The 27,842-nt window shown below is 41.8% G+C and overlaps 1 protein-coding gene across 3 annotated transcripts; it reads right to left on the reverse strand.

Annotated features, from left to right (window-relative positions):
• Positions 1-6,581: 6,581 nt before the first annotated feature.
• asmtl (acetylserotonin O-methyltransferase-like) lies at positions 6,582-16,926 on the reverse strand. 3 transcript variants are annotated; one of them, XM_041951189.1, is made up of 15 exons: positions 16,852-16,909; positions 15,817-15,933; positions 14,947-15,078; positions 14,806-14,853; positions 14,640-14,704; positions 14,478-14,542; positions 14,150-14,258; positions 13,428-13,782; positions 13,136-13,354; positions 12,267-12,429; positions 11,929-12,128; positions 10,706-10,838; positions 10,488-10,628; positions 10,216-10,338; positions 6,582-9,129 (listed from the first exon to the last, which is right to left on the reverse strand). In XM_041951189.1, the coding sequence occupies exons 2-15, from the start codon at positions 15,907-15,909 to the stop codon at positions 8,924-8,926; spliced, it is 2,052 nt and encodes a 683-aa protein (XP_041807123.1). In that variant the 5' UTR covers positions 15,910-15,933; positions 16,852-16,909; the 3' UTR covers positions 6,582-8,923. The 3 variants fall into 3 exon arrangements, with proteins under 3 accessions (XP_041807123.1, XP_041807124.1, XP_041807122.1); XM_041951190.1 differs by lacking the exon at positions 6,582-9,129 and adding an exon at positions 9,155-9,639 and having other exon boundaries at positions 16,908-16,926; XM_041951188.1 differs by lacking the exon at positions 6,582-9,129 and adding an exon at positions 9,155-9,639.
• Positions 16,927-27,842: the final 10,916 nt, after the last annotated feature.

Consider the following 27,842-nt stretch of genomic DNA (forward strand, 5'->3'; position numbering starts at 1 on the left):
GGGTAAGAAGTTTTAATAAGCAATATATTCCAGCTCATACTCTTCTATCTGCCTAAGTGCCTTGGCACTGACGGAGGGTGATGAAAGAAAAGGGGGAGTCACTCGCTAGGGTTTGTCAGATACTATTATGATGGAAGGAAAAACTGATACACCAATAACTATTTTGGTACTTTCCTTTATTGGTTCTCATCATCGTTATCATCCTCATCATTTTATTTAGCATGAAATATGACGAGTGAGAAGAAAAGAACAGAGGGCAAGTTGTTGATTATATATCTAACTATGTTTCTTTTATTTTTAAAATGCTGCACTTAAAATACAAATATAAATGTTGTATGGCCTTTGAGAGTATTAGGAAAGCGTTTTTTTCAATAGCTCCACATCAGTGTCACAAATGCTCCTTTTACTTATGTTGCACTTGTGGCAGAGGAGCTACTGCACTGTGTGATGTGGGTGTTTCTGATAACACCACGGCATGATCAGTGCATTCCCAAAGTGATTCGACGATTCTGGTGAACTGCACATCTATGACATGACTCAGCCGTTTCACAGACTAGAAGTGCACACATCTTTTTATACCACTTACCTGATTAGCCCTCTTCTCTTCACTGTGTGGGAAGCTACAGACTGCGCTCCTGTTAGCTTTGATGCACCTGTTTGGACGGATCTTCTTGCTACATGTAGTTGGACGATTCTGACTTTTCCAACAACTCCAATCTGGGCTGAGGTCTAATTATTGAGCTTAAGTGAAAACACCTGTGCAGGGCCTTTTAACAAGCCTGTATTAAATTCCTCTGGAGAAAATACGCATGCACAGCCTCACATACACACACAAAATGCAGGCGTGAAGAGGGAAAAGAGAAGCAAATAAGTGAAGGGCTGAAACTGGAGCAAAGCGAGAAAGCCTGCCATCCCATCTCCACCTACTGTAACACATGCATCTACGATATAGAATGAGACTTTTCACTGATTGTCACTGGAGACAAATGTGTGAGTTTATGAAAGGATGTGTTTTAATAGCGTTTAACTGGAGCCACATACTGTAAAGGTATATGTAAAGCCTGGGTTCCAATAACTAGAACTATACCTCAGGGCCTCTATCAGGTGGCAACGCCCTCCTCACAGCAGTTAGTAGTGAAGTTTATGGGAAATGTGGTGCTGATTTAATAGTACATCTGGCATGAGGCAGAGGCGGGCAGTCATATAGACCGTACAGTAGTTTAATTTGTTAATGGTTATTATGCCAAACATTTTACTTTAAAATGACATATTGATGTGTACAAAAATCCTGTAAACCGGATGGAGCCTGGAGTCACATGCTGTTTAACTGCCATGTTTCCTCCTCTCTATCAAACATACAAAAACATGCAAGCACATGCACAAGCTCACAAATTAGCACAAGCATGTAAAACTTTGCTCTGACAAATGTATAATGTATAATGTATAACTTACAAGATTGGCACTGATACCTCAGCAGCTACGTTATGTGCTGTCCAAACTTCAGGTAGATGTTCAGTATTCCCACTCTGACACTTTTATAGGTCACTGTATCCTGTTCTATACATCATCTGCCAACTCATCAATACTGGGACAAAAATAAAAGAGTAATAAAGGTTGGTGGTGTGATACGCTACATACTTCTGTAGTTTTGGCTATCATCCCTATTGAGTGTGACACACATAACCAGCAGGAATGATGTCCAAAATCATGAAAACGAGGCTCGTAAAAAATAGTTTCCCTTCTTACTGATTTTGCCATAGCAACCAATGGCACCCAATATCGCCAAGTGTTGAGTTTCGAAACTTCACCAGTGAGCTGAGGAGAGGATTTTGGATTTCAGCATGCTATTGGTTGCAATAACAAAACCAGGAGGGGGTATCTTCAAAGCCAGAGCACCGCCTTGTTATTCGTAGAATCAAATATACCTCTCAAATACAGGCAGGACAGAATGAAGTTATAGTCAGTACAGAAAGGATGAATTACATCCGTTTCTTTTGTGTGATGACTAATCTAACAGTAAGATATGAGATGTGAATGAATTTACTGGCAGTGTTGATTAACACCTAAAAAAAAGACTTTCTTTGAAGTCTCATGGGAGACCAGGTTAAACCAAATGGCCTGTTATGAAATCTTTTCCTTTAGGAACCACATTATAACAATAAAACCAGCCACTGTAAAGCGATTCTGAAGTGAATAAGCGAATAGCCGACTGTTATTTGGGCTTTTCTCGTGAAAAAGTTTGACTTTGGTGTAGCTGTCAGAGAGGCCTGACTAGAATAATGAGTGCGTCTGGGAGGCAAGCTGAGGGTAGCTGATTCAAGAAACTGGTCATGTTTAGGATATTGACATGATTGAAACCAGATGGCACTGAGAAAACACACACTTTTCATTTTTCATTAGAGTGAAAGTCCCTAAGATATAATGTCCCACTCTTTTGAAGACTGCCTGCAATGAATTTCTCAGTGGGATCTGTAAGAACACACTCGAGGCTGCAGTTTGTGAGAAACCTGGTGACTTATCTACAGCTCAGTCAACAAACTTATAAGCCCTGATGAAAAACGGCCAATGAATCAGGCCAAAGTTTATTCTCCTCATTCACTGAATCAAAGACTTGGACATGCAGAGAAACCTACAATTGGAACTTGTCTACAATAAAAGCCCCAAACCCTCCACACACCCATGCTTGCGCACATGTAGCCGCATTCCCTCAGGGCCAGGAAGATGGTTTGGCAGGGGATCACGAGGAACAGGTCAACACGAGGAGCTGGGGAAGGCAAGGCAGGCGGAAGAGTCAAAAGAAACCCAGAGAAGTCTTTGAATCCAGTGGAATTCCTCTCCTCCTCCGCGGCTCCTCTGGGAGGCGTCAGGAGCCTGCGGAGAGAGCGAGGTAAGACGGGGACTGTCAGGAACAAAGCTCCAAATTCACATGATATGTTTAGCTAAAAGGGTGAAAGAGAAATGAATCAAAGCTTGGCGGGATCAAAGAAACGCAACAATAAAGTCAAGGCGGTTGCCATGGGACCAGCAGGAGATGCATATCATTTATAAGTTGTTCTTCGGCTCTGTCAGATGTGGAGGGAATTGATTGTTATTGTTTGGAGGATGAACTGCTGCTGGAGGGGGTTAAGAGCAAGGGTTATCATCGCACAGTGAGAGGAATGCATCTTCTCACTTGTTTTAAACAGCAGCCGCCTGTGATCTGTGTCAGAGGCCACTGCGGAAGCACCTTCAACTCATGATAACAGACAACAAGACAGACACAAAGACAACTTTGTCAACCCCATAAATATCTTATCGGCACAAACCATTGATAGGCTAAACATTTGTTTTGCATCCTAAACCCTCAGAGGTTGTGATCGTTGTTGCTGTTTGAATGTGAAATCAAATAGACTTCAGCTGTTAACTGCACACTTTCATTTCCATTCGTACAGTCATTTTCAAACACACAGCTGTGCCAATGAAGATGCTGTATTTTTGCAGGTTTTATTCTTTAAAGGGTCAGTTTAGCTAAATTAAAAAAAAAAAAAAGTCACACCTAGTGGCGTCTATCTATGCAGATCATTTTGGTTTTATGCACCAAGGTTTTAAATGATCCACCTCTTGAAACACCCAAACACAAGGAAGTGAATTCAAAAAACATTTCTGCTCATAAATCTTAAAATCCTACATGAGATGAAGCTAACCTTAACTTTTTTTTTGCTGCATACACAAAATAAAATAACTCACATCTAAGCAATATAGAAACAAGCGTCAGTACTCACTCAGATCACCATAGTTCACTATAGGCTCAAAATTATGAAAAAAAATTGAAAGTTCAACATGATGAGAATAGAAATGACCTCATGATAGGTCAAATGTTTAAGCCATGATGAGAAAAGTCAAACATTGTATGACCGTGAATTCCTATGAGATAATCTAATAAAATCTCATCATTTTGGTTTACCGTTATTTTTTTTATTTTTATCTTGAATAGCTTTTCATCTGTTTTTTTCCCTCTTCATCACACAAATGGGCTTCTGTACAAATTCCATTACAACTCAAGGAACAAATAATTCCTCTGTTTGGAATTATTCTACTTATGTGTTTAATTACTGAGAATTAATTGTTTTTCCATATGCACACATACCTCCAGAAAACCAGCCAATTTGATTGACATGACAGTGAGCGTGTCATTAAATTTTTCTGTATATGCAGGTTAGTGTGTGCATGTGCATTTCTGCCTATGTGTGTGTGTGTGTGTGTGCATGAGTGCTTGTGCAGAGATGAGACCCGTCTGTCTGCTGCTCTCTCAGATTGCACCCATGAGAGATCCCAAAATAACAACAAAGAGCCCTCAGTGGGTCGGATGAAAGCCCTGTCACCAACCATTTCAGCACAGAGAGTCTCCTCCCCTACTGTATCTCTGAGTGACACCTCACACATCACATGGAGACAGGAAGGGGAGACAGTCTCTAGTATTTGACCGCAACAAATATTACCATATGTTAATGAGATTGTTGTTGGCTTTTTGTGGGGGCCAAACGGCTTCTGAGCTGAATGGTGGCACGTTCGCTATTTCCCTGCTGGTATTCATGTATTTCTTTTGTAACAGTGAAAGTTGGGAGTTGGAGCGATCCGCCAGACAACACAATCCAAATGTTAATTGTAATACATTTGTTTTGTTTGTTTGGGTTTTTAAAGAAAAGTTTGACACTAATTTGCTTAATTGCAAAAAGTTAGATGAGAGGATTAATCAGACTGCCTAGCCTGAGAATGCAGCTAAAGCCAGGAGGCCATTAGCTTTACAGGTTCCAGTAAGCACTAGGGTTTTTGAATTTGGACAGAGCCAGGCTAGCTGGTTCGCCTTGCTTCCAGACCTTATCCTAAGCTAAGATAATAACCCCCGTACTCTTGCTTAGAGCAGTGATATGAGACTGGTATAACTCTTCCTTTCTTAATCTCAGGCAGAAAAAAGCAAAATCGCATAGTTCCCAAAATGTGGAATCATCTAAAGTGAAACAACTCAGGAAATGTTTAAATCATGTCAGGCACCGAAAAGAAAAGCAGACATGAGCAATTTAAAATGCTGAATCACTCTAATATTTGATCACAATGACTGTGTAATTTACTGGTCTGAAACAGCAACATAAAGCCCCATCTCCCATGAAAAGTAGACCACTCTTTTACACAGTCGCAACCGGCAGTAAAATCGGCAGTGAAAATCCCTCCATGTTCCACTACTGATGTCAGGCCAAAAAACTACAAACAGCAGAGAAGGACTCCATTGTTATTTCTAACTGGTAGAAGCCCCGAGGTTATTTTTCCTCTGCCTTGAAACAAATCAATGAAGCACAACTCACTTTGAACAATTGCACATTTGCTGAAATCAGATGTGCGTTGAGGAGCCAGCCATCATCGCGCTTATTCTGTTTGTTGACAGAGGAGGCCTTTGATAAACAAGCCTGTTCTTTGAAACAGGTGCCCGAGCATGAGTTCGGTTTTGAGAGGCAATTCAGAAAACTGACTGATTAGAGAGTGTTTGTTATTCCGCATGCAACCATTTGGATTCTGTGTATCCTTACCAAAGTCACAGAGATGCTTTCAGTATAAACAGCTATGCTATTTATTTTCCAACCAAGGTAAAACAAAAGTTTGACATGGACGTTTGCGAATTTTAAAATCTCTCAGCAGTGAAATCAGCTGTCCTCTCTTGTCACTCTGATAACAGTGTCAATAAACAATATAACTTGATAAAATCAGCCCATGTGTGGAGGTTTACTTAAGCCAACGCTGCCCCCCTGTGGTTACACTAGAAGTTGCATTGAACTTCCCTGAAGTTTACATCGCAAATCAGTTCAAATGCAAAATCTCTGCATTCATTATTAGTTAACAGGCTTTGATCAAGTTGTGCTTGTTAAATGTATGGTCTGTTTTCTCAACTGAAACGCTGAAGTCTGACTGACTTAGCCGTGTTGTGTTTCCACTGGCTGCTCTACAACAGTGAACACCACATGCAGTCCACCCAGTTCACAAACCCAGCTTATCCTCCCTATCAACATATGGAAGTGTTTTCAAATCGCTATCTACGACCAGCAAATGGTCTTAAATCAGTCATTTTAATATCAAAGCACTTAACACTAGAATGATGATTACTTGCAGGTGGATATCCGTGCTGCTTGTCAAGACTGCATTTGAAGAAAATGACTGAGCTCTTATCCGACACGTACAGTACAGCCAGTGTTCAATAGGCAAGATCATATTACAGAAGATTACTTTGGAGTTTCAGCAATTTTCCCAAATTACACTGGCCTTTGGTCTCTGGTAAACTTGATTGACTTGAATGGTTTTCATTAGAAAGCCGAGGCTTTGCTGCTGATGCTCGTACACAAAAGTGGAGGCATTTGAGGGTGAGTGGGTGCAGATGGGACACGGATATGCAAATCCTCTTACGGAAAGGCTTCATCGTCTTTTAAGGCAACGCAGGTTCTGCAGTTTGTGACGCTCATCACAACAATTTGGTGTCACTTAGCTGTCCTTAAAGAAAAAAAAAAACCTGATCAGTAATGTGTGAAGCATTGAATTTATTGAATCACTTCAGGCTTTCACAATCACTGGGGCAGGGAAGTATTGCAATATATGGCGTTTTGATGCCTTCAGTGTGCGTTCACAAGAAAACAGCCCTTGTGTGATTTACACTCAGTGTCATATTTGAACTTTAGTGCACCCTCCCCTTGTCTCTCCTTGTCGAAGGAACAAAATCTGAGTAATGGAAATCAGTTAGATGTCACAGAGAGCCTGAGCCCAGACTGACAAGAAAATAGCCATGAATAACATGACCACCCTTATTACCCTTCTAGGAAAATACTTAGAGAGGGATCCAAAATGAAGAGTAATCCGGATACACTTTCAGTGTCATAAAGAATAAGAGCTATTTATCTTGGCAAGATAGCTATATTCCCACATTCCCATCAGCTGTTTGGCTGCTTCAGCCACTGCCACAAAACTGAAATCCAAGAGCTTTAAGAAATTAAGGGATGGTGTCATATGCTTCACTGCATTAATACACTATCTTACTCAACCACATGCACGAAGCACAAATTAAATTCCAAACTTGCTTGATGTCATTTAATGTTCAAGCGATCTCTGTGGCACACATCTAGCTGCCACTGGAAAGAATTAAAGCCAGTTAAACAAAACAGGGAAGACTATCTGTGAGATCTGCAGGTTTGTGATGCCATCTTGAGGAGGTTTACTGACACAGCAAAGAGCTTCAGCAAAGTGTCTTTTCAACTGCAAAATAAATATTTGGGTTACGTTTCCAGAGTATCAAATATCACTTCGGAGGTGAGCTACATCTATTGTAAGTCAAACAGTGACAAGCAAAGCATTTTCTCCTCAACCTTAATTTGGGATAGATTAACGTCAGAAGAGAGGTAGTCAGAGTTTGATCATTCTTTGCACACAAAAAAAGACTATTATGGTCAAACAGACCACATGGGACAATAATATGTGCTGCGTTTAACGAGTGCTTTGATGGATTTGTCCACTGGTTAGTGTGATTTAAACTGCAAGCAAAACTGTAAGGGTGGGAGAACAAGGGGCAACTTAGAAAATATACTGAACCCATTATACGAGACCGCAATGAGGGCTCCATGCATGCCTTAGAGTATGTTTGACAGGGCCCCATTGAAGAAGGCTTAGCCGCCCTCATCACTGGCAGTCTTCTTCCAGCCTATAAAGTTGAAGTGAATGTGAAGTCATGTCCACCGGTGAGACAGTGTGCAAAAATCATCCATCTTATTTCTTCTTTAATCACGTTTCTCCCCTTGCATCTAGTTTACATCATCAGAACATGGCACTAAAGACTGTTTAAGAGGAAGGGTGCACTCTTCAGTCACAGTCTCCATCCAGTTGAGCGGTGTGGGTGGTTTTCAATTGAGGCAACTACACACAGAGCAATCACAGAAGGGTTTTTCCACCTCTTTTCTTTCCTGTGTTGATGAAATGAAAAGAGGTGAAAAAAGGATTTGCCAGGATAACCTTTCTAAGCTCCTTAATTTTTGTTTGTTTGTTATTTTTCATTTGTGAAAAAGGTCAAAAGAACAAATTTTTCCAGGTGGAAAAAAAGGATTATTAATTTTCTTGAAGTGTTTGTTGTTGTAGTACTCATTGTGGCCATAAAAGGCTGAAGTGCATCGCCTACAGGAGAAGTTGGCCTTCAAGCTTTTCTGCCAGAAACATCAAACACTTGGAAAAATATTGTTTATGGGATGGAAAAAGGGTAACTTACAAAAATTATCCTTGCAAACCCTTACTTTTGACCTGTTTCACAGATAAAGGAATTTAGAAATATTAAGATAGGAAAACACAGGAGAGAAAACAATTTAGATAAGACTTAGAACATGGATTATGTTTTTTTCCTCACTACGCTCAGAGCTTCCGTAAAGTCCTGTACTGTCAATGATCCAGCTGCACCACAAGCAGGATGCCTGCATTAAACACCAGGTATGCATCACTCCCGCAGTAAAGACAAGGGATGCACTTATGATATAAACAGCACTGTAGCTCCAACAGCTGACTTACCCGTGAATTCAGTCATTATTTTTGTTGTTGTGAACCACATAATAAAAGATAATGTGTCTATAATAATTAAACGTATATGTTAACCCCACAGTATGAACCCAGTTCAAAGTTTAGCCGACATTAAATTGCAGCTTACACCTTAATGAATCAATATTAATCAATTTTATGTAAACAGTTTTGTAACACTCTGAGAGTGGCCATCCTGCATTATGAGTACTTTCACATTTGATGTTGAACACATTTGATGTTGTTACATTTTCCTGATAACATTTGGGATTATCAAAAGGCCAAAAACTGAACAAAGACTGTCATAAACAAATGAATAGAAAAACATGAGGATTCATCCTGCATGATTCACATGCTATATTTTAAAAGCAATAAAGGCATCAAGGAAGTTCGTAGTGTGAACCACACGTGTGCCCCCAAATCCATGTTTGCTCAGCAAGTCTGCATACTGGCTCTCTGTCCTCTCTGTCCCCTCAGTCTGGGCAAGCATGTTCAGAGACTGCAGTGCAGAGTAAGGTGTCTGTCCATCCAACATGGTCTCAGCTATGAACACTGCACATCCTAAAGCCCAACAAAACAGGTTAAGACCTTAGTGTATAGGGAAATTACACATAAAATGCCTACTGAGACATACAAAACACAATACTATAACCTTCTGTGTCCATTACCTCAAACAAGAATATTTTGCCACGTAATCTAATCTAATTCACAACACAAAAAAGTAAATATTTAAGCAAAGACAACTTTTATTGGTTCACAGAGGCCACTTTACAGACACACTTTATCAACCTGACTTTAGCTGTTGATTTTGATTGACTAAAGTACACAGTGTATCACAAGACCTTCCGTATCGTGTTTCTGTCAGTCATGCTTTGACACAGAGCATAGCATCCAGGAGGTTGTCTGTATATCTGACATGCGCCGTTATGAAACCATGGCCCTTCAAAAGCAGACTGTATTCTGTGGCACTCCTCTGTTTCCCCTCGCTCATGCTGAGGGCCTGGAGCAGCCCACGACTTGGGCCCCTTCTGTCTTCATCCAGGAAGATCTCACTTAGCAGGAGTCCACAGCCTGGCACAATGGTGTAAGTGCATGATGTGTATGCAGATGTTCAACTTAAGACAAGAATAGCAGTGGTTTTGTAATCCCTCGCCCCCTTGCATTCCCTTGCTTTATGCAAAGAATAAAGATTAAGAAGAGCAAGGAAGAAAAAAAGACTACCATCAAGTTGGTATTTTGGCTTGGCTTTGAAGTAGCCAGCTTCTGTGTTGTTCAAGTGTTGTTTTACATGTCACAATGGTGCAATCATTTTTATCTTATACATCAGCTGAAACCTGACGATAACCGGTTACAGCAGCAGTTATCAACAAAGTCGCACTGAGGTCTGAGAGTCTGCAGGTTTTCACTAAAACTAAAGGAAACAGCAGATTTTATAGATGATTTTACCTCAACGTGGGAACTGTAACTAAAATCAGTTGCTGCTGTCTTGCTGTACACATGAAAAAATGCAGACTCCTAAGTTTCACTAACACATGAATGAGAACATTAGACTAAGAATATATTAATAATTAACTTGAGTCATGTTTGCATTCCTTGTTCAGTCAGAATATGTAGAGAAAAGGTCTGAAGTAGCATTAAGAACTTTACCTGGTGTGCACGCAGTCGCGATTTTACTCAGCAGAAGATGCACCTTGTCATCAGGCCAGTCATGGAGAATTCTGGCCAGAATGTACAAGTCTGCTTTGGGCAATTCATCTTTAAAGAAGTCTCCTGTTCATACAGTGAAGACAAAGCCATGAGTTATTGGCAAACACATATCTTAGACCCATAGAATAAGCTAATTGCACTGCATTAGCTAGCTTTTTGTCATTAAACAGTAACAGTCAAGATTGTATTTTGCCACTGACACACAAACTGACCTGCTACAAATGAAACTCGGTTGTCTGTGCACAGAGGATGGAAGTGTTCACTCATCTCAATGACAGCCGGCAAGTCAAACACTGTCACAGACAACTGTGGATGGGCTTTAGTAAATTCATAGGCCATGGCACCAGTGCATCCTGGGGAAAAAAATACATTTAAAAGAATGGCTAATTACTCAAGAACACAAATTAAAATCTTCACGTTCCTTCCTTACCTCCAAGGTCGCAGGCAGTTTTAAAACTTGACAGGTCAAAGGCAGTTGCTACAGCTTTTCCTGTGACTTTTGCAATGCTGTCCATGGCATTCATGAATCTCAGTTTAACTGAGTGGCTGTTGTAGAAAGTATCCTACAAATGAGTCAGAAGAACAAAAAAAATTGATTATTAAAATATGTTAAAAGGTTCCCCCCCCACATTTTATTCATATGGGGCTGAAGTTGTAATTTATTCCTCCTTTTGTTCTTTCCTTCAACGTGTGCAGCAAAATGTTGGAGATCTTCTACCAGTCTGTTGTTGCCAGCGCCATCTTCTTTGCTGTTGTATGTTGAGGCAGCAGCATCAGAGCCAGCGACACCAACAGACTTAATAAAAGCATCAAGAAGGCTGGCTCTGTACTCGGACTCAGACTTGAGTCTTTTCAGACTGTGGTGGAGAGGAGGACGCTGAATAAACTGCTATCCATCATGGACAATGATCAGCACCCTCTCCATCACACAGTGGACAGACAGCGGAGCACCTTCTCCCACAGGCTGCTACAGCTCTGCTGTCGAAGGGACAGATACAGGCAATCTTTGCTGCCACATGCCATTGCACTGTACAATAACAGCTAAAAAAAATAAAAAAAATCTAATAATAATAATACAATACTTCTTACCACTACTGTTTGCTTTTGATATTTTATTATTATGTATATAATTTTTTACTGCTTGCTATTTCGATATTTTATTATGTATAGTTTGTTCTTAAAGTCACGGTACACTTTATTTTCACTGCCATTTGCTTTTGATATTCTTATTTTGATACTCATTTTGCATTTGATTCTTTTTTTGTGCAATACTTTTACTACTGTTTAGTATTTGGCTATTTTATTATTATGTATATAATCTTTTTACTGCTCGCCATTTTTATATTTTATTATGTATAGTTTGTTCTTCATAGTCTTATTTTCACTTATTTCACTGTGTGTAATGCTGCTGCTGCACTGCAATTTCCCAGCTTGGGAAAGTATATCTATACTACTATATATAAAGTATATCTATCTATCTATCTATCTATCTATCTATCTATCTTATTTGCACCTTATTGTTCCTATTTGCACCTCCATTTGCTGTTTGCATCTCCCCCTTGTGTGTTCCGAAGAGCTTCTGTAAGAGTGAATTTCTCCATTGTGAGATTAATAAATTCTTAACTAATCAAATCTGAAATAGAAGTAAATCACCTGAAACATATCCTTAGATTTCTTGCCGAAAGCCTTCTCATGCTGGTTGGTCCCATCCCGTACAGCACTCTCAAGGTGGGAGAAAAGAGGCCACACTGTGTCATTACAATGATGGATGTAACCCTGCAGCGAAAAAGGAGCATCTGACCGCAGAAAACACGAGGCCAGATCTGTGTTCTCGTATGCTGGCTTCTGAAAAGCTGGGAGTACAGACACCAGAAAACATTTGGGTTCATCTCAAGTTCATTTCAAGGTTAATTTCCAGTTCAGTGTGAAATGCTATCTCTTTAAAGGCATGACAATCATGTAATGATCAACACAGATGAGTGCTGACTAACTTCTCTCTTTGCTCTTCAACAGTCCCAGAGACACACACGCTTCCAGCAGGCATTCAGTCCCCTTCACAGAGGCTTTGATCTCCTGGGCCACCTGTGCGGCATCCAGCCCTGGTCTGCTTTGTAGCAGGTCAAACACGCACATCTTGGATGCAGTAAATAGGGCCTGGAACATTTTGGGAAAGGCCGATTGGATACCAAAGCAAAAGTACATTTTTTTTGTTATTATTTATTATGTTATTATTATGTCTTATTTTGTGAAGTGTGACTTTCTGATGCTTGCAGATTGCAGATTTTTCTTAAGCTCCTTAAAAACCACCCTGTCTGTTTGTATGAGGTATTAGTATGAACCAGCACCTGTAAAACTCACTAATGAACATATCATATCTGGTTTGTTTAATCTGTATCCTGGAGTCTTGTGGTCACCTTGAAATTTCCAGGTAACCAGTTGTTTGAAGAAATGTTAGAGAGTTTGAAGAAGTTACTACATCCCCTGCAACCCCTGTAAAACCACATCTTGCCGTTTTTATGCTTGACTTTTTTGTACAGATTAAACAAACGAGATATCATATGTTAATATGTGGTCTTTAGAGGTGCTTATAGAGGCGTTTTAACTTTTTAACTGTTCTGCTCTGCTAGGCTGATGTCTCCCGTCTGTAGTTTCACATTTAACATACATATCAAAGAGTGGTACCAATCTTCTAATCTAACTCTCAGCAAGAAACCAATTAAGTGTACTATTTCCCAAAATGTCAGACTATTATAGTGCTTCATTACATCCTCTAGAAGTCAAATACAATCATTTTAAGTTATATTTCACATATCACAGAGAGCCTTACCAATATAGGACCACACAGTTTATCTCTAATTACCTTTGAGGCTTTGAACCCATCCATCAGTTCAATGACTCGCTGCAAGTGCTCTTTTTTCAGCCCAGAGTCCTCATGCTGCCCTCTGCTGGTCATCAGTGGTAATGTTGCATTCTCAGAGTCTCTGGGCTGAGCCTCTCTCTCGTCTGTATGTTTAGACAGACTGTTGACCAACATCAAGGAACTCTCACCCACTTCACTTTCACTGCTGTTCCTTTTCACCTACAAGAGGAGACTGTTACTTATAAATAAAAGCAAAAGAGTTATGTTGCTCATAGGGTGAAAAAAAAGTAACCTCATGGGTGGGACTGGCTGAGGGGCTTTTCTGGGTGTGCTCTGGTGGACTGACAGGTGGGCTGTTCGGTCTGAGGCTGGATGAGGGGTTATGTTTGGCTGAGGAGTTGTGCCTAGACTGAGCTGGCAGGTTGGGTAGGGGCTCAGTGAGTATCGTGGTGGTCTGAGTGCCATTGTGGCTCAGGAAGAAAGATAAACTTTCCTGGTCTGAGGAGGAAGTACAGCGGTTGTAAATAATGTCCAGTTGTTTACAGAAGTGGTTGAGGGGAAAACCCACAACATTGAGGAAGTCTCCATGGACGTACTCCACGAGCATGCCGCCAAGTGCCTGAATACCATAGCCGCCAGCCTTGTCCCTAACACACACAGACACAAATATTCCACTTTAACAGCAACATACACACTCTGATTAATACAGAAACAATTGTACATATTCACAAACAGGGTTGTATGTGTGATGGTGCGTTCTCCAAATCCACAACAAATCAAACGATACACTGCTGACCCAAGTCGAGACTTTATTTCAAGCTAACACAATCCCTGTCAAATAGGGCAGGCAAACACATCTGAAAAAAAGTCAGACATCAAAGTCCAGAAAGCAGCATGCGCACAAGGCTTACATCCACTTAAATGACCTCCACTGGTCAAATGCTTGGTTGGATTACTACATCAAGAAAAATCAATAGCTATTACACATGTGAAAGTTCAAATGTTCATACTCACATGGGTTCACCACTATTGATGTACTCCCACAGCAAGTTTTCTGAGAGATCAGCAAACTTCACCTTTGTTTCTTCGTAGAATTCAACCAACTGGTAATCCACCTCTTCGTCTGGCAGGCAGGAAGGTTTACAAATGAAATAAATTTCACCATTAAAGAGCCTCCCATATTCAGTTCATTGAAGAAATTACTGTAATAGTTTTTCTCACAGATATTCTTGCTGAGCATTTAAGAAATAGAACATTTAAAAGGGTTCTACCAAGTTCTGACAAAATCACATTTCTACAGAAAACAAACTGTAAATCTAACAATTAATAAGTTGTGACTTACTTTGTTTTTCGTGGCAGAGGACTATAGCTACACCAGTGAAGACACTGTGCTCTTTACCACTCAAGCTGGAAGAGAATGATTAAGAAGACAGAGGAACTATAAAAGATCTGACCCGGTGTCTGTTTGTGATGTTAGCTCAGAAACAAAGCAAATGGCTCTGACCTTGACAGCATCCTGTAAGCATCATGCTTGTCCACTGGCTTTTCCAGAATCATGCCATCTACAGTCTGTGGAAATGAAAAAGAATAGCCAGAATCCAAAAAAAAAGCAAAAACTTCTACTGCAGAGAGTAAGCAGATAAAATACTGCAATGCTTTCTTCCTCTTACCACAATAGTGTCTGCTCCAATTACTATGTCTGGAGTCTTCAGGTGTTTCTAAAGCACATCAATACACAATATGTTATCAGCTTGTCATGCAACAGGATAATATGTACTGTTTATTGTCATACAAAAAGGAGGGTAACTCACTAAGGGCATCCTCCTGGCCACCTCCAGGGCCTTCTGTTTGGCTGTCTCAACAGCATATCCATGAGGTGCCTTGAAAAGTCCCTTATCAAGAGTTTCTTTGAACCAGGATGGCACCACCTCAAATCGTAAGCCCTGAAATAGAGGAGTGAAAAAAGCAACAATTACACTTCAATCAACACTGGAGTATTGAATGAGAATTTTAAAGAATGGCAAAATATGTACTTAGTGGGATATTTTACAGTCGAATTATAAACTTGTCAGAGCTCTCTGGTGGATGACATATTCAGTGGCAGCACTGTGGCAGTTTCTAAATGACCTCCAAAACATCTTCTGCACTGTAATTTCTTGTTACTTTTCTACCAAAATATACATTGATACTGATATCTGCAATGAGCTAATATTGTCTAATATATCAGTCTAGCTGATTTATCGATCTAGTTACAAATTAAATACTAATTGCATAATTATTTCCATAATCATTGACACCATGATCATCATGTTGGACAAAGTAAGAGATGTGACAAGTCATTTATCATTCAGGACAAAGTTGGACCACACATGATCTAATATACTGATTGGGTCATGAAAAATTCACAAGACAGATATATATCTAAATTTGCTGTACTTATGATTATTTTGTTTCTATAAATCAGTATCTTTGATTGAAGCAGTGGTTATGTGATGTATATATTCACACAAGAGCTTGACAACTCCCTAATGGCTGAAGTTTTGTGAGTCTGCACCAGAAAAGAGAAACCTATTTCCAGCTCAACTCACCGTGTACAGTTTTATGTGTTTACAATCAAACAAAATGTGCAGTTGTCCTGATATACATTCAATTCCTTTGAGTTTAACCAGTGGGAAACATACCGCATTACGGAGAATCTCCTGTCTCCTCGGAGAAGCACTCGCCAGAACAACCAGTTTACCGGACAGTTTGGAAATAACAGAGTTCAGCACCATGGTGGCGTTCTCGTCTAACTGCCCCTAAGGCGATGAGCACAGTTAAACATTGCAGATGTGGCCTAGATTATGCAAAGGACTCACCAATATGGAGTCAGATGACTGCAGCTGTTCACTTATGCTCTGTCACTGAGGACAGGTCCATATAGTGCTGAAACCATTAGTTGATTATTTTATTAGTCAAAGGACATAAGATAATTAATCATATAAGTAATTCGTCATGGGAAAATACCATCATCATTAACTAGTTCCAGCCTCTCAAATATATGTATTTGCTCTCTCTCCTAATTAAATAATTTCAAATTGTACATTTTGGGTTTTAAACAATTGGTTGGATAAAACATGCAATCTAAAGACATCTCTTTGCACTCCTGGATGTAGGCATTATCTTTACTATCTTAAACGTTTCTGGATTAAAACATTAAACTAAACTTAAAGTAACTGTTACTTGCAGCCCCAACGTGTCTCATACATACATAAAGGACTAAGGCATTCAAAAAAAAGACATTCAACATCTGTCAGTACTGTAAAGACTTCTAAATTCACTGTAATTACAAAACTCACACTGAAGAGTAACTTCATGCACAATGCCAGTACTAACTGCGCCTAACGTTACACTATCAATATGTGGCTTCTCTGAAATTACCCAAACTTACGTCACGTCACGTTATGTAATATATATGCTTCAGACAATAACCAAGCAAAATTAGCTACATGCGCCCCTCACAGTTCACCACTCTGCTCTCTTTAATATGTAAACTTGCTGTTAGCTATGAGCTAATATGGGTTGGATGTGGATTTTTGACTCTGTAACGTTGGTTAGAAGAAAAAAGCTCCGGTACATTAACTGGAAGTGAACGAAACGTAGGTATGACATTTGTTTAGCGAGTTCACCCCCGGAAAAAAGATACCGTTGAATCAGCGCAGACACTAAATACTCACATTTCAGGGTCGAAACATTGCGTTTCTACTAGCCAAACACACAGTGTCTTGCTTACCTCCAGGAGTCAGGAAGCTGTCAGTGACCGCTGCTTGCAAGAACGACCAACGTGACGGCGCATACGCGATGACGTTTAATAACGTGAGCGGAACTAGGGCTCTCACAGAACTGCTATTCAAGATTCAAGATTCGTTATTGTCATTGAGCATGACATGTCAATGAAATTTGCATTGCAACCCCCATGTTAGAAACAAGCTAATAAGAAAGATAAAAAAGATTAGAAAGAATAAAATTAAAATAACTACAATGAAATAAACCAACATGCAATAAAAATATTCGTAATTGCAATTAAAAATATAGCAGTATGAAAATATACTAAGGCAATAAAAAAATACTAAACAATAAACAATAAAATATACCAGTGAAATGTGCCAACAGAATAAGATGTACCAGTGAAATGTGCCAACAGAATAAAATATACAAACAGAATAAAATATACACAGTGAAATGTACCAACAGAATAAAATATCCCAGTGAAATGTACCGACAGCAGCTGAAATATACTAAAATGTATATAAACAGTAAACAATAAAATATACCAATGAAATGAAATACCAATGAAAATGAAATGTGCCAATATACTACAATGTATATAATTTAGTTAAGTGTGTGTGTGTACTCAAATGTTAAGTACTCAGAAGGTGCAGGTGGAGGTGGAGGTGTAGGTGTAAAAGTGCGGTGTGCAGTGGTTCACAGTTCTCACAGTCTCTCACTCCACTGAGGGGCTGCTGGGGGTGATAGCTCTGACAGCTCTGGGGAAGAAGCTGTCCCTCAGTCTGTTAGTGGTGGTGCGGATGTTCCTATACCACTTTCCTGATGGAAACGGTACAAACAGTCTGTGGTCCGGATGGCTGGGGTCTGTGGCGATGGATCTTGCCCTCTTCCTCACCCGGCCTTCATATATAGAGTCTAGGTCAGGAAGGGGGCAGCCCACGATGCCCTGTGCAGTTTTAACCACCCGTGCCTGTTGTTTCCTCTCCTGTGCCGTGCAGCTGCCATACCACACTGTCACACTAAAGCAGAGGATGCTTTCAATTGTGGCCCTGTAGAAGTTGACGAGCAACCGAGAGGAGAGTCCAGCCTGTTTCAGTTTCCTGAAGAAGAAGAGCCTTTGTTGTGCCTTCTTCACCAGGCAGGAGGTGTTCATGGACCAGGAAAGATCAGATGTGATGTGGAGGCCCAGGAAGATGATGTTGTCCACACGCTCCACCACTTCTCCGTCCATGAGGAGGGGGGCGTGAGCCGTCTTCCTGGACCTCCTGAAGTCCACAGTGACCTCCTTGGTCTTCCCTGTGTTCAGCACCAGGTTGTTGGCTGAACACCGCTGGGTGAGCTGGCATATCTCCTCTCTGTAGTGGTTATGTTAGTGTTATCTGAGATGAGACCCACTACTGTAGTGTCGTCCGCAAACTTCACGACTGTGTTGGTGGGGTGGATGGCAGCACAGTCGTGGGTAAACATGGTGAAGAGGGTTGGGCTGAGCACACAACCCTGTGGCGTGCCCGTGCTGAGGACCAGAGGGGATGATGTGATGTTCCCTATTCTCACCACCTGAGGCCTGTTGGTGAGAAAGTCTCTGATCCAGTGGCACAGAGACACAGGCAGACCCACCGCGTGTAGCTTCAGCGCCAGCTTGTCTGGGATGACGGTGTTAAAAGCTGAGCTAAAGTCTACAAATAGCATCGTAAGGTGTTGGGCTGCTGCAGGTGAGTCAGGGCTGTGTGCAGGGTGATGGAGACAGCATCCTCTGTGGACCGATTCCCTCTGTAGGCGAACTGAAGGCTGTCTAGGTCTAGGGGATGAAGCCTCAGATGTACCTGAGAATAATCCTCTCAAAACACTTACCGGGGTCAGAGCAACAGGCCTGTAGTCATTCAGGCAGGTGATGTCTTCTTAGGTACTGGAATGATGGTGGAGGACTTGAGGCACTCAGGAACCGTAGACAGCTGGAGGGACAAGTTGAAAATGTCCAGGAACACTCCTGCTAGCTGGTCAGCGCATGTCCTCAAAGTCTTGCCTGACACCTTTTCCGGTCCTGTAGCTCTGCGGGTGTTGATCCTCCTCAGGGTGGATGTCACCTGGTGCTGCTGCAGGACAAGGAGCTGGGTTGCTCCTCCAGCCGGGGTAGGTGTGTAGCTTCTCTGCTGCCTGAAGCTGTTTAAGGTGTCAGGCAGCGTGGGGTCATTGCTGGCGACCTGAGTGTTAGGCTTATAGTCCGTCATGGTTCTGATGCCTCTCCACATGTTCTGTGGGTTGTTGGTATTGAAGTGATCTTCAATTTTGTTTTTCTACCAAGCTTGGCCTGCTTAATTCCTTTCTTCAGCTCTGCTCGAGCCCTGCTGTAAGCCAGCCTGTCTCCAGCTCTGTAGGCAGTATCCCGGGCTTTCAGCAGGGACCGCACTGTGCTGTCCAGCCATGGTTTCTGGTTGGGAAACACTGTGATGGTCTTAACAGGGAGGACAGCATCAGTACAGAACTGAACATAGGACAATACAGATGATGTATACTCCTCTAGGTCTGCCTCTTCTCTGAACACAGTCCAGTCTGTAAGCTCGAAGCAGTCCTGAAGTGCAGAGGAGGCCTCCTCAGTCCATATCTGTACTGTCCTGGTGGTTGGCTTTGTTCTGCAGGCCAGAGGCTTGTAAGCAGGAATAAGTTTCACAGAGATGAGGTCTGACCTGCTCAGGTGTGGAGCTGCTGCAGCCTTGTAAGCAGCAGGGATGTTGCAGTACACCTGATCCAAAATGTTACGGTCTCTGGTCTGCTATGGCGCTGGACCAGTAAACGCTGTGTGCAAGTAGGTTAATCTGCGGACTCTAAATTGCTACGGGACACGCCTACTGCATTATACACCATGGAGACGGTTAGGTTTAGGCAGCGCTGTTGAAGAAGAGAGTTGGAACACTCCCATAGACTTTTGTTGGACTTACAGTCCAACAAAAGAAATGGAGAAGGAAATAGATGCAGTAGTATTATTCTATGTACCCAGCATTAGTTTAGGTTTGTTAAGTTGTTTACTGTAAGATAAAGCTAATTGGGTTTTAATTGTCAGCTAAAGTTAGCAACCTTTACACTAACACTACCTTTTTGAAACCAAGAGCTACTTAGTGGCTACCGATTAGCTACCATTTTGATTCATACTTCTGAAATAACCAATTTGCTCAATTTACCTTTAACTGTACGTTTGGATTGTGTAGGAGCAGTGTGAACTGGCACTAGGGGGGGTGACTCTGGGACGCCGGAGTTCACCGCCTAGTCTCCTGGAGGTGTAGTGGGACTAAGTAGGCGAAAACACTGTTGAAGGGAGGTTTCCACCTGATGACCCCCAGAGATGTGTTAGGAATCACTGCTCTTTGGCATGTATAGAGGCAGATTAGAGCTCCAAGGTTCTTCACTGAGAATGAATCCTCTTTTTGAGCACAAGTATCTTGTGTTTAAATTAACTCACAACTAGCTTGGCTAGTGACTGTTGTGAATAGAGCAGCTGACAACAAGGGAAAGACCATGTGACTGCTTGGAAAGACAGCTGACAGGAGGGAAAAGACCCCACAGGTGCTGGTATGGGCTAGCAACCCATGGCAGCAGTGGCAAGACTTAGACTTGCTACAACCAGACTTAACAGAAAATAACAACAATCTGAAGCCTTAGAACTCATCAGGGAAGGAGGAAGTGTTTAGCGGTGGAAGGGCAGAGTGGCCGCATTGACCAGTATTTCTTGAGAAGTCAGTCGAATCAGTCGGATGAAGTCCAGCGACAGGTAGAAAACCACAGTTCACAGGACATCAGTAACACTATCCCTGGAGAGGAGGAGGTACGGAGAGGGGATGCAGTTGGTGTTGAGGTCAACAGGCCAGCCAAGGAGAAAAGCATGGAGCAGAAAGCTAGAGTTAGGTGGCCGAGGGCAAATGATAGCAAAGAGTGGGAGGCAGTTGATAGAGATTTGTCAGTCATACACAGCAGGCTTACAGGAGATGTAGTGGAGAAATTGGATAAAATTGGAGAAGTGATCTACTCCTATGGTCGAGAGAGATTTGGGGTAAGTGCTTGTCAAAAGAAAAGGCGAGAGGGTGCAGGTCAGCAAGTCTAAGCGGCAAAGAGAAATACAGAAGTTAGTAAAGGAAAGGAGGCAGTTAAGAAAGCAGTGGAGGAAGGCGTCAGAAGAAGAAAGGGAGGGAATTAAGGTGTTGCAGGAGGAACTGAGAAGCCGGTTAACAGTACTCAGAAGGGCAGAACACCTTAGGGAGAAGAGAAAGAAGAAGGAACGTGCAAGGTCAGCATTTTTTAGGATACCCTTTAATTTTGTGAAAGGCTTGTTTAATCAAGAAAAAGGAGGGCAACTTAAGGCAACGAAATCAGAGATTGAACAGTATTTGAAGTCGACGTATTCAGATTCAAAGGAGAGTAGGAACATAGGTCTTCCACCTGACATGCCACCATTAGGGGAAGTGGAGCAGGAGATGGATGTGAGCCCACCTAGGTGGAGAGAAGTTGTGGAGGTGGTTAGGCGTGCAAAGGCTTCTTCGGCCCCAGGGCCTAATGGAGTCCCCTACCGTGTCTATAAGAGTGCACCTGGCATCTTAAGGACACTATGGAGATACCTGAGAATAGTTTGGGAGAAACAAAGTATTCCAAGAGCATGGCGCAGGGCAGGAGGTGTCTTCATCCCTAAGGAGAAGGAGTCATCGGACCTTAGCCAGTTTCGGATGATTTCTCTCCTAAATGTTGAGGAAAGATTTTCTTTAGTATCGTAGCACAGAGGCTGGCTAATTACTTAGAAAGGAATGGTATGATAGATACGACAGAGGTGGAGGTAATTATTAGGGCTTCCAAGTGGGTCGTAGGTGGGGAGAGACGGCAGAATGGAATGCGTCTTCCACCAATTAGGGCTTATATGGATGATATAACACTGCTAACTTCAACAGTGCCATGTACAAGGAGGTTGTCATCCATCACCCTGCACACAGCCCTGACCCACCTGCAGCAGCCCAACACCTACGTCAGGATGCTATTTGTAGACTTTAGCTCAGCTTTTAACACCGTCATCCCAGACAAGCTGGAGCTGAAGCTACACGCAGTGGGTCTGCCTGCGTCTCTGTGCCACTGGATCAGAGACTTTCTCACCAACAGGCCTCAGGTGGTGAGAATAGGGAACATCACATCATCCCCTCTGGTCCTCAGCAAGGGCACGCCACAGGGTTGTGTGCTCAGCCCAGCCCTCTTCACCATGTTTACTCAGATAACAACGAGACCCACTACAGAGAGGAGATACGCCAGCTCACCCAGTGGTGTTCAGCCAACAACCTGGTGCTGAACACAGGGAAGACCAAGGAGGTCATTGTGGACTTCAGGAGGTCCAGGAAGACGGATCACGCCCCCCTCCTCATGGATGGAGAAGTGGTGGAGCGTGTGGACAACATCAGGTTCCTGGGCCTCCACATCACATCTGACCTCTCCTGGTCCATGAACACCTCCTGCCTGGTGAAGAAGGCACAACAAAGGCTCTTCTTCCTCAGGAAACTGAAACGAGCTGGACTCTCCTCTCGGTTGCTCGTCAATTTCTACAGGGCCACAATTGAAAGCATCCTCTGCCTCAGTGTGACAGTATGGTATGGCAGCTGCACGGCACAGGAGAGGAAACAACTGGCACGGGTGGTTAAAACTGCACAGGGCATCGTGGGCTGCCCCCTTCCTGACCTAGACTCTATATATGAAGGCCGGGACAGGAAGAGGGCAAGATCCATCGCCACAGACCCCAGCCATCCGGGCCACAGACTGTTTGTACCGCTACCATCAGGAAAGCGGTACAGGAACATCCACACCACCACTAACAGACTGAGGGACAGCTTCTTCCCCAGAGCTGTTAGAGCTATCACCCCCAGCAGACTGTGAGAACTGTGAACCACTGCACACTGCACTTTACACCTACACCTCTACCTCCACCTGCACCTTCTGTGTACTTTTAGGTCCACACATATACTTAACTAATTATATACATTTTAGTATATTGGCACATTTCATTTTCATTGGCATATTTTATTGTCCACTGGTATATTTTATTCTGTCGGTACATGTCACTGTGTATTTTTTATTCTGTCGGTACATTTCACTGTGTATATTTTATTCTGCTTGTATATTTTATTCTGTCGGTACATTTCACTGTGTATATTTTATTCTGCTTGTATATTTTATTCTGTTTGCACATTTCACTTCCATATTTTATTGTTTATTGTTTAGTATATGTTATTGCCTTAGTATATTTTCATTCTGTTATATTTTTAATTGCTTTACGAATATTTTTATTGCATGTTGGTTTATTTTATTTTATTGTAGTTATCTTAATTTTATTCTTTCTAGTCTTCTTATCTATCTTACCATCTGTTCCTAACATGGGGGTTGCAATGAAAATTTCATTGACATGCCTAATGACAATAAAGACTCTTGAATCTTGAAAGTCAATCAGAATCTCAAGTGGGCTAGTATGAAGATTAAGCCTAGTAAGTCAAGGAGTATTTCAATATACAGAGGGAAAGTAAGTGATAGAAAGTTTGCTATAGATGGTGAGGAAATCCCAACAATTAGGGAGAAATCAGTCAAGAGTCTAGGACGGTGGTATAATGTGGACCTGAATGATGTTGAACAGGTTGTGCAATTTAGAAAGGATGCTGCAGAAGGGCTGGAGAGAATAGATAAATCAGGGCTCCCAGGAAAACTGAGGTTGTGGTGCTTGCAGTTTGGCTTGTATCCTAGGTTAATGTGGCCAATGTCAGTATATGAAGTCCCATTATCTGTAGCAGAGAGAATGGAAAGGCTAGTTAGCTCTTATATTAGAAAATAGTTGGGTGCTCCCAGGTGCTTAAGCAATGTAGCTTTGTATGGGATGCTTCAGCTGCCAGTATCCAGTCTAACAGAGGAGTTTAAATGCACTAAGGTTAGGACAGAACTGTTATTATCTGGGAGTAAGGACATGTTAGTTAGCAATGTGGTTCCGAATCCTTCTGGTGGGAGGAAATGGAACCCAAGGGCAGCAGTGCAGGAGGCAGAGGCAGCTCTTAGGCATGCAGAAATAGTAGGAAATGTTCAATTTGGCCGGGGAGGCTTGGGGCTTGGCCCAGGCAAACCAGTGTGGAATAAAGCAGGTCTAAAGGAGAAAAGAAAGCTTGTAGTGGAACAGGTGCATAGGCAGGAGGAGTTGTTAAGGGGGGCAAAAGTAGTTGGTCAAGCCAAACAGGTACAATGGTTGAATTGGGAAGGTGTTGAGAAGAGGAAACTTAGTTGGAGGGACCTGTGGAATATGGAGGAAGGCCGTATTAAATTTCTGATAGGGGCGACACAGGGTGATCAATCGTGCCCACTCTGCTCAGGTACAGCAAGTTTAAAGCACATTTTGTCAGGTTGTAGAATTAGCTTATCACAAGGCCGGTATACATGGCGGCATAATCAGGTGCTGAGAAGCTTAGCCGCAGGCATTGAAGAGAGAAGGAAGCAGGTGAATTCTGGAAGTTTTAGAAAGGAGAGGTTAGGTGTGCAGTTTGTTCGAGAGGGGGAGAAAAATAGAGCTGCTGAGTCAGGGAGAAGGCAGGTAGGTGGCTGCCTGGTAGGGGCTGATGATTGGCAAATGCAGGTCGACTTGGGAGGAAAGCTAGTTGTGCCCCAGGAAATAGTTCATAGTAATCTGAGGCCTGACATTGTCTTATGGTCCATGAGTAAAAAGACTGTGTATTTCATTGAGTTAACTTGGGAAAATTCAGTGGAGGCAGCTTATAAAAGGAAGAAGACTAAGTATGCAGATTTAAAGACAGAATCTGAGCAGAGGGGATGGAAGACCAGGGTTTGTCCGGTTGAAGTGGGGTGTAGAGGTTTTGTTGCAGGGTCAGCTGTTTCACTGTTGAGGGAGCTGGGAGTGCAAGGGCAAAATTGGTGAGTCTCTCTTTGGGACCATGCGGCCTGTTCAGGTGAGTTTGTGTTGTAAGATACAGAGTTGGCTTGTTTTTTGATCTTTTTGGTTGTTTTCCTGTCTTGCCTGCTTCTTGGAGGAAATGTTAGGGTTTGTTTTCCTGCTTTGTTTGCTTCCTACCCGAACAAGGGTCTGTATCCAATCCCTACTTTCATCTTTGACTCTACCTCTTTACTTTCTATCCCCTACCCGAACCAGGGTTTGTATTCCCACCCCGCTTTTATTGGTGCAGTTGGTGAGAGGCAGGGGTAGATGATTGTAGTGTGGCAATCGGTAGTTACATGTGGCATCTAGGCCTGTAGTAGCATTGTAGCAGCTAACAATAGCTAAAGCAGTGGTAGTATGATAGTATCTTAGCAGTTAGTACTGGTAGCTAGCAGTTAACATTAACAGTATAGGTGAATCTAGCTTTATTGTCTTCTTCTGTTCATCTTAGCAGGTAGCGGTTAGCACTTAACATTAGCTAAATGGTAGCATCGGAACTGTTTTGTCTTCTTCTGTTCTTCTTAGCGGTTAGCAGTAGCATTAGCAATAGTTAAATGGTAGCATCGGTACTGGCCACTACCTGGAGCATCTCTGGGTCAGTTGAACGTGGCAGTGCTGTTTGGATTGTGTAGGAGCAGTGTGAACTGGCACTGGGGGGGGTGACTCTGGGAGGTGTAGTGGGACTAAGTAGGCGAAACACTGTTGAAGGGAGGTTTCCACCTGATGACCCCCAGAGACGTGTTAGGAATCACTGCTCTTTTGCATGTATTGAGGCAGATTAGAGCTCCAAGGTTCTTCACTGAGAATGAATCCTCTTTTTGAGCACAAGTATCTTGTGTTTAAATTAACTAAATAATTAACAATATTTATCTGTGTGAAGCGATGATCATGTTGATGATTTCTCACAATAAATATCAACAATGATTTAACAAGATAGGAAACAGGTAAATAGCAATATGCAACACTTTATTTCTATTTTTTCTTCAAGTGCAAGTATTTTTCAAACTTTTTCAAATGATCGCTTCTGCAACAGTCATAGGAAATCACAATGTCCCGTTTTCACTAGCCACTAAAATTTTTCAACAAATCATGAATTATTTTGCACCATGTTTGTACGAATAATGAATCATGTAAAATACAAAAATCAATTTTCAAATTTTTAAATAAATCTGACTCGTCACACTGGATGCTAAACCACCTGCACCTCGCCAGATCACGGTCCAGCTGGTTGGCCAAGTTCCCGGACATCGCTGACACTCTTCTTACCATTGTAGTTGCCCCCAGTTGAGCATCGGAGAGAGTGGCGCTAACATCGGTTCCCCATTTCTCGTCTTCAAGTACAGTTTTAGCAATTCTTTGACAACCTCCCCATCTGAAAAGGCCTTCTTCATCGTGAAAATGATATGTTTGCTTTCTTTTTCTGCCATCTTTTTGGGGGTCAGTCATCTCGTAATTTTCGCTGCACCTGCTTACTTGTTTCCACCATATATGATCTCCATCAAACGCTATGTTTTGCTCATGCGCATGTAACCTGCCTCAGCTCTAACCGCTAGTGGTAAAAGACTGGGAGATACAGATATTTATTTAATCAGTGCATAAATTACCTTGTGGACCAGTAGTCAGAAGTTTAGGTCGCTACAGGAGAAAGGGTGCATTAGCAAAATTGCATTGAGTGACCGAATAAAGAACCTCACACATCAAGGTAAGTTTTTTTTTTAAGTGTGTTGTATTGTATTAAATGAAAATAAAATTTGTAGGAAAAATAAATAAAAACAATTCTTAGCTTTTCAGCTCTTCAGACATGAAATTTCAACCACAGTAATAAATCAGTCTTTTTTAAATAAATCACAGTCTCTGTATAAATCACAATCTCTATCTTATGGGTTGGCTCGCCACAACCACTGAGGTCCTGTTCTACCTTTACAGACACAGGAAGAATCCTCAGTAGAAGATGTATCGCAGATCGGCACAGGAATCCATACCAGGGACAGGAAAAGAAAAAAACAAAAGAAAGAAAAGACAAGAAAAGAAAAGAAAAAGACCCGGCCTATAAAGCCAAAAACAGGGTTACTGTACTATTCACATAAACAATATACACTTTTAAATTTAAATAAATACATATAAACACACATTTTTTTTTACACATACTTATAACACAGCTTCTTAATAATTATTCTAACCACTTTTCACTGTTAACTCTTTGAACTGAATACAGAATATCTTCTAATATCTATCTTTTTTTTTTGCTACCACTACTCACTAAAAAACACAGAGCAAGGGTAAATGTAAAACAAAACACTGTAATATAAACCCCTTTTTCTTTTTAACCACTACATTCATGAAAATAAGGCCTCAATCATCCATATTAACAATAGCAGAACAGCCAATTTCTCTCTATTTACCAGACTAACTTAAATAAAATTACTCACCAGAGGCTCACAGTTCACATACACAGACTCACTCCAGGCACAGGACACAATACACGGCTCATCAGTTCAGATCCCACTTTTTAAGAGACAGGGACACGGGAGTTCAGTAATGTATAACCGTTACATTCTAGCAATGGATGTGACTAATGACTGGAGTTAGCGCTAAAGCTAGCGCCGAATTAGCACCAAATGCTAATTAACGTAACTTACGTTCTCCTCCGCTTCTGTTGTGAAACAGACGGTCCGCTCATCTACGCACGAAAAAAAAGGAAGGCTCGCTCTCTGATCTGACGGTAAAAATGAGTTAACTTAGAATAATCTGATCTCTCAGACAAAAAAAAAAAACAGTGTAGTCTGCAGCAGTTGGTTAGCATGCAGCTGCCTCAGAGACAATCACGGCAGAGAGAGAGAGAGAGGAAAAAAAAACGAACGCATCCAGGCACGCACGCCCTGGTGGCGTCTGATTGGTTACGCTTCACAGGAACTCCTCATGTCACCCGAATTTTTTACACTTGAGAAAGGCACTTTCACCACATTAGAAATGAAATAAAACACCCTTTTAAAA

This window comes from Chelmon rostratus, chromosome 13 (genome assembly GCF_017976325.1).
Source record: "Chelmon rostratus isolate fCheRos1 chromosome 13, fCheRos1.pri, whole genome shotgun sequence".
Classification (NCBI taxonomy): Eukaryota; Metazoa; Chordata; class Actinopteri; order Chaetodontiformes; family Chaetodontidae; genus Chelmon; species Chelmon rostratus.